The following is a 14,058-nucleotide window of genomic DNA, read 5'->3' on the forward strand; positions in this document are numbered from 1 at the left end:
TCTATTAATTATTAATTGTACTCTCTACCATATAACTATTCTACACTGTCGCATTGTTACTTTTATTCTTCTATTTTAAGTAAGTTATCCAAATATTTCTTCCATCTCTAAAAATAGGTGTGGAACCGTGTGGAACACATTCTACCGGATGTTGCTGGCAGTCCATGAAGGCATCATTCTTCCATTTTACCTTCAGTTTACGCTTGCGCAGTTCTGTGTGTCTGACCTTCATAGCAGTAACCATGTTCGCCAGGACCAGCGCGTTGGTGTTCTCCCCACAATGGTAATGTCAAAGCTGTTTAAACAATTTCACATCAGTATTTGATGCTATGTTCATTGTATGTTCTACATGTGATGTGTGACTAGAGGAATTGTGAAACTTCAAGTCTGTGATAAATGCAGGTTTTGAATGCAAGGACATGCTAACGTGGAGGCCGCAGCTAATGAATGACAGTGGTGTGCTGCACAGTTCAGACAAGCTAATGCTAGCTAAGCTGACATTCACTAGTTTAAACATTCCAACATTGTGCCAAAAAACTTGCAACGAGTTAGCGTTTCACACATACATTTCTCAGAAATGTTTATTTCCTTCATGCGAGACACAGTCTCAGCAAAAGTGTTTACTATCTAAGCTTATTAGTGCATCGAATCCAAGCTAACCACTGCTAGCACACTTGCAGCGTTAGCAAGCAGCCAAATAAATGTCCCAAACGTTTCAGTTTGAATCAATCTATGATAACATGATAACAGTTACTCTTTGTATGTATGTTGTTATTAATGATGTTGACAATGCTTGCAGCAACAGCTTAAATACACTTGTTCTGTTCACAGTGGGCAGGTCAGGAACATGGCTACCTTGAAGGACAGTAAGTACTTCAGTAAACTACTCCTGTAAATATGTAAAGACAACAGCTAAACAACATGTTACACACTATAATCTTCTAATGATAACACGCCTGATGCAGAATAGGAATAATCTAGGCCACGCTATACTGGAAATGACCATTTATATTCTCTAATTTTACAATTATTTACATGGATTCGCCCATTGGCTGTAAGACACGACATGCCAAACACTGTATTCATATATTTTATTTGACAAATGAAATGCTTCACATGCATTATATTGACTTTCGAGCTAAGAGGATCCTTACAAGACGATGCTCACTGCGGTCTATTTTTGTTGAAGGTTATTGTGCAGGCACCTGGAGCACAACTTGTATATTGCAAACATTAAACAACTTGAACATGCTAAATTGTTTACCAAATGCTAGTGATTCGCTAAATATTGCCTGTGTTCAACAACAACAAAAATATATATATTTGAAATGAAACTTTCTTGTATTTTTGTGTCTTTCAGTCTAAGGTCATATAAGCAGCGGGTATAATAAATAATGTGACTTTATACATTATTTGCACTTTGCATAAATTAATTCTATAAACTTGTATTATATATTCACATAATTGCGTTGATGGAGTGTCCATGTCGTTTTTTTATTTAATTCATTAATGTTTGTTTATCTTTAGAAACTTTTAAAGCTCTTTTTTTTTTTAGAGACAAATGTATATTGTGATGTTATAATATGTTGGGTTATAAATGGGCTATATAAATACATTTTTTAAATGTAATGGTATACATTTAAATGTGATGATTAAAGCTTCAACTGTCTGTAATAGTTGGTATGTTTAAGTACCTTTTTAAAATATGTGTTAGTCTGACACTCGTATCCTCTATTCTCTAGTCACCATTCGGTTGAAGTCCATCAAGAACATCCAGAAAATCACCAAGTCCATGAAGATGGTGGCCGCTGCCAAGTATGCTCGTGCTGAGAGGGCGCTGAAGCCATCCAGGGTCTACGGTGCTGGTGCTCTGGGTACGTTACACCTGGCCTCCTTAGTGTTATTTTAAACTCCTCATGATTAGGATTTAACTCATCTATATCCCTGGATTAAACATCCTCTCTGCTCCCCAGCCCTTTACGAGAAGGCCGACATCCAAGTAGCCGAAGAGAAGGTCAACAAGCATCTGATCATTGGTGTGAGTTCTGACCGTGGACTCTGCGGCGCCGTCCACTCTAACGTGGGCAGGGCCATCAAGAGCCAGATCGCCCTTTCTAACCCTGGCACGGAGGTCATGGTGATCAACGTGGGAGACAAGCTGAGAGCCCTGCTGAAAAGGTACCAATGGAAATGTTCATTCATTTATTACATTGATGAAAAACACAAGTCATGTCTGGTGTTGGGCATTTCTGAGCAGATGTTTAGCTAATTGCTTTGTTTATCAGCAGCAAAACATTGGTGATATTGAGCTGGCGGCTCAGGCTCTGATGGTTCAGAATGTTGCAAAGATAATGGAAAATAAGATGAACTGTTGCTTCCCTGTCGTCAATGTTTTTAATGGACACTTTAAAAGTATACATTTCCATTTGTTCTTATGTTACAGTTAATATCAAAGTTCATTTTTGAACTTTGAATTGCTTGGGTGAAACGATAAATGGCTCAGTTTCACTACATCGAGATTAGGTCGTTTGCAAATAAAATGTTAGAAAATAGTGCTAAATTTGCACCCTAGTTTCTCAAAGTCCAAGGTGGTGTCTTAATCTGAAGCTTTAAAAACAAATATATTTACTATAAAATAACACAAATAAGCATAACATGTCCTTATTTAAAAGGCAGAAAAACAGAATTAGCTTGTAACTGAGCCTCCATTTCCCCAGGACTACGCGACCTTGTGGCAGACCTTTGCATTGTCAAGTGAGGCTTATGTCAAACAAATGACAATACTAAAAGTTTGATCTTTCTTTAGACATTACACAGTGCAATCAACAAATATTATACATTAAAGCAAAGAAGTTCTCTAGTGCAACTTTAACCTGTGGTAATGGGAATGAAACGATTAAGAATGGTTCAAACCTTCATGGATCTTTTACCAATTCATATTTAGCAGAAAATGGATATTTTACGATCCTGTCTGTCGAAATGACGGACAGCGAAAAAGTCTAACGCCAGGCTTATTGACAGGGCGAGATATAAATATATGGTTGATACTTGTCAATGTCTCTAGGTGTGTAAATGTAGCCCTGTAAATACGATGTCCTTTTGTGTTATCTGTTTTATTTTCATGTTGTAACCTACTTGCTGCCATGTTAGACAGGTCTCTCTTGAAAAAGAGATCGATGATCTCAATGGGACCACCTGGTTAAATAAAGGTTTAAAAAAAAAAAGTGTTTGAAAAAAAATATATTTTTTTTTAATTAATTTTTTTTTTTAAATCGCGGTAGATTTTGTCAGTCTCACGACGGTATTGGGAAGTTTATTTACCGCGATATTCGTTATATCGTTACATCCCTAGTAAATAATACCTGTTGTTCCTCATCAGAACTCATGGAAAGCACATCCTGCTGAGCTGCAAGGAGGTCGGCCGCAAGCCCCCCAGCTTTGGAGACGCCTCAGTGGTCGCCACCGAGGTGCTCAACCTGGGATACGAATTTGACAAGGCCTCTGTCATCTTCAACCGATTCAAGTACGATGCACACCTTTTTTAAAAAACGTTTTTTCTTTATTTGGATTTGTGTAAAAAAACGTTTAGAGATGAGCAAGCAGAGTTCAACTTGTTTTAAAATACTGTATTATGTTTATAGATAAAATCTCCCAATTTCTCTGATGCAGGTCTGTTATCTCATACAAGACGGTGTCGAAGCCTCTGTTTTCCCCAGAAACTGTTGGTAATGCAGGTAAAGTTTATTTTTATTTTTTACTATGACTTTACGATGGCTTTTATATTTCTTTAGACATGATACAATGACATCCGCCACATTATATTTCGCCCCTCTTTAATGACATTTTTATATTTTTACATGCAATACTATGACAATACAATACTATACTTTTTTTTTTCAACATACTATAGTAGGACCTTTTTTTTTTTTAAATGTCCACATACTAAAATGTATTTTCTTTTTTTCCTGACATACTATGACGCTCTTCGTAATTCTAAACTATAACTTTTTTGAAACAATATTTCTGATAAACTTGAACATACTATATTTATCAAACGGTATGCAGAGATCCTGAAGTGTCTCCTACAGATATATCCTGAACGTGTGTGTTCCTTCCTCCCACAGAGAGCATGAGCGTCTATGATGACATTGATGCTGACGTGCTGAGGAACTACCAGGAGTTTGCCATGGTCAACATCATCTACATGGCCATGAAGGAATCCACCACCGCCGAGCAGAGCGCCAGGATGACCGCCATGGACAGCGCCAGCAAGAACGCCTGTGAGACTTCACTTCCTCTGTCTACATAGACAACAAGGCATATAGAGAATTTGTAGGAATAGGATGTGCTGACGATGTGTCGTCTTGTTATATTTGGTCATCTTTGTGCTGTAAAATCTTTACACTGATGTCTGGCGAAGAAAACAAGCAAATACACTCGTTTCAGAGCCGGAATCAGAATATTAGGCCACATTTCCCTAATTCTGTTTTAATGTAATCCTTTTCCTTCATTTAACTGTAGGAAACAGGGTTTTGGACCTATATATTGTCATGACTTTTCACATCTTGTCCTGCTTGTTTGAAACGAGTGTTCAGTACCGGGTTATGCTTTAGGATTTCACTCTTTCACAATAAAGTTTTATATTTTGATGTGATGGATGTTATTCTCTCCTTTCAGCTGAGATGATTGACAAGCTGACCCTCACCTTCAACCGTACCCGACAGGCGGTCATCACCAAGGAGCTCATCGAGATCATCTCTGGAGCTGCCGCTCTGTAAGTACATTTTTCTCTTTTACATTTGCAGATCTCACCTCAGTGACTCAACACTTTTTCCACCACTCTACTAACTTTTCACAATCTAATGGTTATAATGAACCTTTTGTCATCCGTCTTCTAACCCTTTGCTGAACTAAGGACCTGATGTGTTAAAAGCAGAGGTTACATTGTAGGCTGTAAAGTAAGCTTTACTGGTTGGCAAGTGTGAACAGCTTCTCATGTAGAAATGTGTGCACAAAACATTAGAAATAGTCTAGACGGTGGTGTGGTTTTTAGTATCCCTCCGAGTTCCCCTAGCTGAGTTCTTGCTGTTTGTGTTCTTACTTCAATTTCTTTCTTTGCAGATAAACGGGCAGGATCTTCGTTCCCATTACCTATAGCTCTTCAAAGAACTTCAGACGTGTCGTCCAGAGTATGAACATGTGTGCTTCTATTTGTAAAATATATGGAGAAAAATAAACCTCTTACAGAACCATCATGCTTTTCATCAGTCCCCGTATGTCTTTCCTCACAATAAATGCTGATTACTGAAAATGTGTATGTTGAGGCATCACATTCATGGAAGTCTTCCTCGCAACATGGGACTTGATTACAATTTTAAAAGGCATTGTCTTAAATTATCAATTGTATATGTTTCCGTTATGACATTTCTTTAGATAGAAATAAAGTTACAACTCTGGATATTATAATTATGCATTTATAATTATCAGCTGTGTAAAAATACAGAGGATGGAATCTGGCATGAAAGAGACCAACAACTATTCACTGAATATATGTGAAGCCAATGACAAGTGTTTTGGGAGTTCCTGACTTAAGAAGTATTTTTCGTGTTTTGCCGAGTTGCTTTAATTGTAAAAAGTGTGACGCAACACTTCAAACACGACACAAATTTCATATTTTTCGTCTTGCTATACTATGTAGTTTCTCATTGATGACATACTAGACAGTCGTTTTTATATATATAACCTTATAAAAAAGGTACATTTTATACAAGGGGGGACCCTGATTAAAAAATGATACCGAACATAAGGGGCTAACCCTTATCAAAAAAGTATAATTTATATAAGGGGGATCCTTATCTACAAAGTTAGTTCTGGAATTAAGGGGTGACCTTTATCTAAAAAAAAATGTATTTGTATATAAGACTCATCCTCTTATCATAAAACCTAGTTATAGACACAAGGGGGGAACATCATCAAAAAAGTAAAAATGTTATATAAGGGTGGACCTTTATCTAAAATGTGAAGTTTGTATAATAGTTTATATCCATATATAAAAAGTAAGTTCTCGACACAAGTTTCCGACATACAGTATACTGTGTCGTTTTTTCTCTTTTTTCAACATTCTATATTAGTGTCGTTGTTCTATTTGAAATACTATTACTTACCTATTACTTTTTTTTCGACATACATACTATGTTGTTTTTTCTAATTTTTCCACATATTATACAATGTTGTTTTCAAATACATTTTTAACATACTAAAGTAGGACTTTTTTTACATAAAAACTTTATCATTTGTTCTTTTTTCAAAATCCTATACTGTCTTTTGTTCTGATGTTTTTTTTACATATACACTACCAGTCAAGAGTTTGGACACCTTCTCATTCGATGTTTTTTTATTTATTTAAATGTTTTCTACATTGTAGATTTACACTGAAGACATCAAAACTATAAAAGAACACATATGGAATTATCTAGTAAACAAAAAAGTGTTAAAAAATCCAGAATATCATTTATATTTTTGCTGACTACTGCAGAATGCTGTGGTAGCCATGCTGGTTAAGTGTGCCTTGAATTCTGAATACATCACCCCCCCCCCCACCCCCCACCATCAAAATATTTGTCTACTTGAGCTCTGTGATAATTTATGTGGGCTCTAATCTGAGGTGCTTTAATTTGCGTTACCAGTAACTCTTGTGTATTTATCCATTATGTGGTAACTCTTGCTCTGCTTTTCCTGGGGTGGTCCTCATGAGAGCCAGTTTCATCATAGCGTTCGATGGTCTATCCGGAAAATGTCATTTTCCGGATAGACTGGCCTTCATTTCTTAAAGTAACGATGGACGGTAGGTCGTTTCTCTTCACTGAGTCGAGTGGTTCTTGCCATAATATGGAATACAATAGTTGTCAAATAGGGCTTTCCACTGTGAGACCAACACAACTGATGGTCTCAAACCCATTAAAGAAGGCAAGTCATTCCAGAAATTGACTCTTAACAAGGCACACGTGTTAATTGAAAACCATTCCAGGTGACGACCTCATGAAGCTGACTGAGAGAAGCCAAGAGTGTGCAAAGCTGTAAAGGCAAAACGGGGCTACTTTGAAGGATATCAAATATAAATCATATTCTGGATTTTTTAACACTTTTTTGTTAACTAGATAATTCCATATATGTTCCTTCATAGTTTCATGTGTTATTCAGTATTAATCTACAAAGTAGAAACAAATTAAAATAAACAAAAACCATTGAATGAGAAGGTGTGTCCGAACCTTTGACTCGTACTGTATATTGACACTTTTCATGACATTTTTTACGGAATATAATATTATTTATATTTATATGACTTGCATTATTTTAATACACAGGCATCAATAAATAACTTATTTATAATTTGTAGCTTCATATTACATAATGTCACCGCAGTTGAAGGCAGTGTGATTCACTAGGTGTCCACCAGGCGGCACTGTCTGATAACAAATGTTAGCGTTGTCAGTTTGAAACTGCAATTTAAAACTCAAAGGGATCACCAACATAACAGTGTCTTCTGATCTACTATACTCATATGAAATATCTGTTTAAGTGCTGTCTTTTTGCAGAGATCTTATGGCTTTGCATGTCATTGCAGAAACAAAAATAACATTTTTGGTTTCTAGCAAGTTACTTCCATATAAAGATAGAAAACAAAACAAAAGGTTATTTTGTCATGCATCAATTATTGTTTGCATGTCCGTTTGCAGGAGTATGCATTTGTGCAATTGTGTGTGTACGTATAGATGTATGTTTGTGTGTGCGTCCTGCAGGCCTTGTTTGTCTATTGTATTTGTGCTTGTTATTGTTTACTCCTGAGGGGAGTGCGGAGCGATTGCATCTGAACACTGAAATTACAGCGATGCCAGACTCTGATAAACAGTCGAAGAGCAGCAGCCTTCTCATCTCCCCCTCGCTGCTGAGTCCAGGCGATACAACATCACATGCTTTTGGGTGAGGAAGCGACTTTATCATTTGGGAATTCTGCAAAGGCGAAAATTGTGAAAGCTGAGAGCTAATTTGGGAAGTTACATTTGTATAAAAATCGGTAGATGCAAAACATGAACATGAGTGTACTGTATTCTTTTTTATGGCAGGATGGTACGAAGTATGGAGAATAGCAAATATTTGTCTGGATGCTTGGAAGAAAAACAGAGCACACACTCAATATTAAAACACAGTAGCCTATCAGATAAAACACACATTTTTATTTATTTTTTACTTTTATTTTCTTTATTAAGCTGACATACAACTCTATCTTTAATCTTCATCTCACAGTTTAAGACCTTATATTTTAGCTTTTGGCACAAAGATTTAACCAGGTTAGCGTTGAGGCCCTGCTTTTCAGACATTGTGCTACCCAATACCAGGACTCAAACCAGCAGCCAGTTAAAAGCCACTACTTCAAACAAAGCACAGAGCAAAAATACACAATGTTATTATTCTGTTATTATATTTCACAATGAAACTCTGTGTAAGTGTGAAGCTGTATGTGAGGGTGGTTTGACAGTTTGCGCCCTAATGAAATGGCTTTGTAAGTCTGACTGAAGAGAAAAGACTAAATGTGTGTAAGTGGTTCTGCATTAAAAGGTATAACGGTGTGTGAGTGTGCAGAACGAGTGAAGACATCTGAACATTGTGTTCAGGGGCCCCGCCGCCACTCTGTATTAGCTTCACCTTGTTATCGTTATCGCCCTCCTCCATTGTGGCATGAAGGGCGGAAAATGATTAGAGGAACAGGTGACAATGGAGGGAGAGATTTCTGCCTTTACCCGGGGCAGCGCTACTGTCAGGTACAGCGGCATTACACTCAAAAGAAAAGAAGAGGGGCGCTGCACAAAAGAGCTCTTTTCTTACTTTAAAACCCTCACGTCTTCCTCTGGAGTGCAGAATGGGTGTTCATGGGAGCCAATTGACTTCCTCCATCCTTCTTTCAGGTAATCATGTCGAGGAAGGTTATGTGTAAAGACTTTCCTCCTCCTACGATATGATAATTCTTTACTGTCAGATGTAATCTAAGGAGTTTCTAGCATCACAGCAGCTCATTTCAGAACGACACAAATATTATAAAACAAGTAAACTGATATTTGACCAAACATCAGAATCGATGAGGACCTTACGTTCAATACCCTTTAACGTTGATTGATTGAATTTAATTTTAGTATTAACTGGTGCACTAAAGTGGGCTTGAGTCTAACTTTGAATAAATCATGGGACCCTGACTCATGATTTATTAAAAGTTCATGGGTCCCTGATGGTAACAATTCATATTCACTGTTTGGGACATGTTTGGGTCGAAAACAATGTTGTTGGCGAGCCTCAAAACATTATTATTGTGAGGTGGTTCATATCGTTTTTACAATCTTTGGGTAGATTTTCAGATGTAGTATTACACTCAAAATCAAAGATGTACATTTGATTGTAAAAAGATCTAAGGTGAAGGCAGGGCTGGCCCTAGACTTTTGGGGGCCCTGAGCGAGCTTTGGCTTGGCCCCCCTCACTCTGGCGCGTTCACACTACACACAACACGGAACCAACTTTTGTCTTATGATGTTAGCATAAGCACACATATTCTATAAATAAGCACGTAAACGGGAAGATTTTTTTTAAAATATTGAAGTTAAAAGCATCAATCTGAAGCTAAATTAAGAGATCTATGGATACATCTCTCAACACCCATATGACACAGAACTGTAAACAAATTTTTCTTTATGGATATTTTACAAATTACTCCCCTTTTAAACTGTATTCTTGTTTTGTCATATAGTACTTCATAACTGTTTTTCATTTATTCTCTCTGGCTGCCCATCTCATAATGTTCACATAGAAACTAGCTGTCAATAGGAATATAATTCAGAAGAATTATGATTTCATGCAAAAATCTGTCACAAAAAGAGGTTGCACATTTAAATTCAGGTGTTGTTATGGCAACGTCAGTGGCCAAACAGCCACATTTACTGCTGCAAATACGTTCAAACACGCTGTCGACATGTAAAGCAGTGGCAACTATGCCACCATTTCAGCTGACTTTTTCTCAGAAATACTGTCACATAACATCCTTATATTTCAGTGCTAGGTGGATGCTTAGCTAAGCTAGCTATGAAACACTTTAACTGACAGGACTCAGGATCAACTGTGTGCTGTAAGGTAGCTTCTAGCTTCATGTCGAACAGTAAGTCAACATTTCCCAGAGAGCTTCCTTTTAAATCACCAGGTAACGCTAACGAACATAACATTTAGATTGTATGACAAAGTGTTTATTTAATATATCTTGCTAGCTATTGCTACTTGCTAACGGTTTAGCTTACCCCGGCGATTCAAAGTAACCTCAACGTAGCTGTAATTTATGCTTTGCTTACATGTTCGCATAACTTGGAAGTTTACTGACATTTACCTACCTTGTTTACCTGGCTCAAGTGGTGGCTCTGGGGTTGTTGTGTGAGCCACCACTTGAGAATTGTCGTATTTTTTAAGAATTTTTTTTCTTAAGTCCATCTTCAAAAACTCTGAGTCCGACTGACATTATATTTTAAACATTGTCACAGCTCACAGGATTGGTACCTGTCATCCAATAAGACAGATGTTTACTTCCATTCAACTCTCTGGTTGCTCTGGTGTCTTGTTTCTGTTGCATTCACTGAACACGGGAAATTACATTCCTGCCTTCCTCTCTAGTGTCATGATGAGGTTCAGGTAAAGCACGGTTAATGTATTATATTATTGACTCAATAATATAATACATTACTTTGAGACTAGGCAATCTAGGCATATTAACAAAATTAGTTGAACATACTTATCACGGCGACGGTGTACTGAGATAAAAAAAATCTTTTCAGCTTAATGTCGCTTAATGGGTCAGGCCGGCTCTGGGTGAAGGAGAAACTACATTCTTAGTTTTGTTCTTTTGCATATCTATTAAATTGTTCTTTCTAGGATAGAAGATATTCTATCATTACACCCAAGTATTTATATAAAAATGCCCTTATCACTATGATTATTCTTCACTCCCTTCTTTTTCTGATCTGAATGAGGGAGAGATAGGGAAGAAGGAGGGGGAGACAGGAAGCGAGGCTTTTTCCCCACGGCGAAGTCTTTGCATGTGAGCGACATGGACTCTGATGTAGTAACGCTATGGCATTATCTCATTCACCCCCCCCCCCCCCCCCCCCTTCTTATCTCAATGCGTCCCCTTACCTCTTTTCTCCCCCCCTTACACAAAGCTATCAGCTCTGTGGACTTTTCTGACTATTTATGTCGGACAAGGTCAGGATCGTTTAAACCGCTCTCAGCCCCTGCAGATGAGATAGCGCGGGGAAGAGGGAGAAACGATCGATTCCCGCCAACACGCAGATTTATTCCCCTCCTCCTCTCCCCCTTCCTCTACCCCCTTTTCACTCAATGGCGTTCCCAAGCATCCACTGCTGCCACCAGGCTCATCAGTCTCTTTAACACCCGTGGTGTTTAAAATACAGTAGCTGCCCTTAAAGTGGCCACTTTTTCTCCCGGTCCAAATGAGAGTCGGCCCCCCATCAATCTGTGGGCTCGGGTTTCAGAGGGCCGTGAAGGGTGAGGCCTGTGGAGAGAGAGAGGAAGAGATTTAGACAGAGGAAGTGGCGGTTTGTATCATTCACATGGGCGTTTTACAAATGAAGAGGGCACTTACTCAGACTGAAGGCTTGATTGTGAAGTGAGAGAGAAGAATACATGTTTTCAAAGGCCAATAAAGACCCTGATATTTAGGGCTTTAAAGCTGCTGATAACATATATCTAGTGCCACTGTTTAGTGCATCCTAATGTCAGTCAAACAGCTTCTCTTCAACTGTGTTCGTAATTTTGGCTTTGAGTGTGGAGGTTTCGGTCTGTTTAGCCATTCAAAGGTTAGCTACAACAAGCATTACACACAACAATTAGCTGTCAAAAAAAGGTTCAAATCTTTCAAATTAGCTATAATCATGATCAGTTTTAATCAAAAAGCAACACAATGGGCAATACTAGTTTAAGTTGAAAATGTTTCAACTAATAAAAAGAGTCCCTAAGTTTATAATCAGGCTATTTTATTCCATTATCTTTCACTTAAATATCCACTTGTGTGATCCAGAAGTCTAGAATGAGTTGACCAATCTTCCCTACATTTGTTTTCCTGAAACTCCTGATCAGTGGGTGTTGAGGACTCCGCTTCAGTACAACAGTTCACACTTCCAGTTCATTTATGATCCAGGTGTATTCTGTGTTCTTGATGGATAGAAACTCTGAGCAAATAGAGCAATTATTTATGGTTTCAAAGCATGGTATCCCTTTGCTGTAAACATTCTTAATATTCTTCCTGGTCTCTTTTTCTATATTGTAAATTGTTGATTTTTTTTTATCTTTAATATTCTTTTATGCATGGTTCCTTGTTAAGCTGTCTTTGGCTTTCTTTCTTGCTGTGACAAATGCCCATTTCCCCTGGAAGAATTAAGGTATTCTGATTCGGATAAGTTGGGGATATACTGTACTTTCAGTGTTTTCATAACAATTTGTTAAAAAACTCCCCAAAAAAGCAATGATTGTGTTATCCAAGATGTTATTTTTTATCTTGTCCCAGCAGCGCTTTTACAGAGTATTTTTTACATTCTATTATAGCTACTTTAACTTAAGAAATAAACCTGAGCACCTCTTCCTCCACTGTGTGTATGTGTGTATGTGTGTTGTGTGTATGTGTGTGTTTGTGTGTGTGATCCCCTGCCACTCATGTCTTGGGTTACTGTGTTTCTGGCCGTATGATAGATGGCTCTGCCGGACAGCATGTCACTGCCTGTTTCCGCCAACTGAGTGTGTGTGTTAGAATATGAGGATGTCTATGATTCTGTGTGTTTTTGTGTGTATGTGTGTGTCTGGCCAGTTCCGACCCCCCACTGCAACAGGATAGGTGGGTAAGGATGGCGTGGCAGGGTGTGTGTGTGTGTGTGTGTGTGTGTGTGTGTGTGTGTGTGTGTGTGTGTGTGTGTGTGTGTGTGTGTGTGTGTGTGTGTGTGTGTGTGTGTGTGTGTGTGTGTGTGTGTGTGTAGTGTGAACTGCCTGAGGTCCGTGTCCTGCTGTGTGTGGCGGCCCCAGTCCTTTCCTGTCCAGACCACACGTCTAACCAAAACCCAATGTGTGTTTACGTGTGTGAGTGTGTGTCAGTGTGTGTTTATTTAAGAGGGTGTGTGTATGTCTTAGTCATTTACAATTCTACTCGAGGCTGCACCTAATGATTATTTATCTCATAGTTTAATCCATTGAATTTAGTAATGTGATTATTAATCTATTACATAATAAATCTGTGAAAAATGCAGTAAGTGACTTATCCAGACAAACCTTAGTTTCCAAAACCACAATGACGTTGATTAATTTATTTACATATTTTTCAAATTAATCAATGATTTGTCACATATTCAGAGAACTGACATCTTCAATTTGCTTGTTTTATCTGTCCAACAGTCCAAGAAAAGATAAACAAAAGCACTAAATCCTCATATTTCTCATCCTTAATTTTCCTTTATTAGTCTGTCATTCATTAGCTTGTATGATATTGGAAAGTTGTAAAAGTTACCTAATTAACTTTATGGTGAGAGTGTTTTTATCAACTGTTGCTAGGGCAGAAACAACGACATTTCCTAATATTGTTTTACATTTACAACATGGGAAAATTTCATCTACTGAAGAAGATTATATAAAATATCCAAAAGAGTTTATTTTTTTGCAGTTTCCAAAATCGAGAACTTTCAATCCTAATTTGTAATGAGCTTCCCAATAATCGATTTATCAGATAAGTCAAATTCAATAACATTTTATTTATATAGCCCAATATCACTTACAGCACTTTTCTCAGGGGGTTTCATAGATCAACAAACTGTGAAGGACTGTGTAAAAAATAATAAACATAAACATAACAACTCAGACCCATTGGACAAAATGGTAATTTGAATGTAGAATTGAGAAAAAAAAGTTTAAAAAAAAATACAGAAAGCCCTACGATTCTATCTACTTCCTCTTCCCATCATCCTTTTAAAT

The 14,058-nt window shown here is 37.6% G+C and overlaps 1 protein-coding gene across 2 annotated transcripts; it reads left to right on the forward strand.

Moving 5' to 3' along the window:
- Positions 1 to 165: 165 nt before the first annotated feature.
- atp5f1c (ATP synthase F1 subunit gamma) lies at positions 166 to 5,255 on the forward strand (the record flags this gene model as incomplete). Of its 2 annotated transcripts, XM_079653402.1 has the most annotated exons (9): positions 166 to 283; positions 832 to 866; positions 1,743 to 1,874; positions 1,974 to 2,178; positions 3,380 to 3,523; positions 3,670 to 3,734; positions 4,125 to 4,280; positions 4,678 to 4,774; positions 5,122 to 5,255. In XM_079653402.1, exons 1-9 carry the CDS (start codon positions 243 to 245, stop codon positions 5,123 to 5,125), a joined length of 879 nt encoding a protein of 292 aa, XP_079509528.1. In that variant the 5' UTR covers positions 166 to 242. The 2 variants fall into 2 exon arrangements, with proteins under 2 accessions (XP_079509528.1, XP_079509529.1); XM_079653403.1 differs by lacking the exon at positions 5,122 to 5,255 and having other exon boundaries at positions 4,678 to 4,778.
- Between the last annotated feature and the right edge of the window lie 8,803 nt (positions 5,256 to 14,058).

The sequence above is a fragment of the Notothenia rossii genome (assembly GCF_949606895.1).
Source record: "Notothenia rossii genome assembly, chromosome: 10".
Classification (NCBI taxonomy): Eukaryota; Metazoa; Chordata; class Actinopteri; order Perciformes; family Nototheniidae; genus Notothenia; species Notothenia rossii.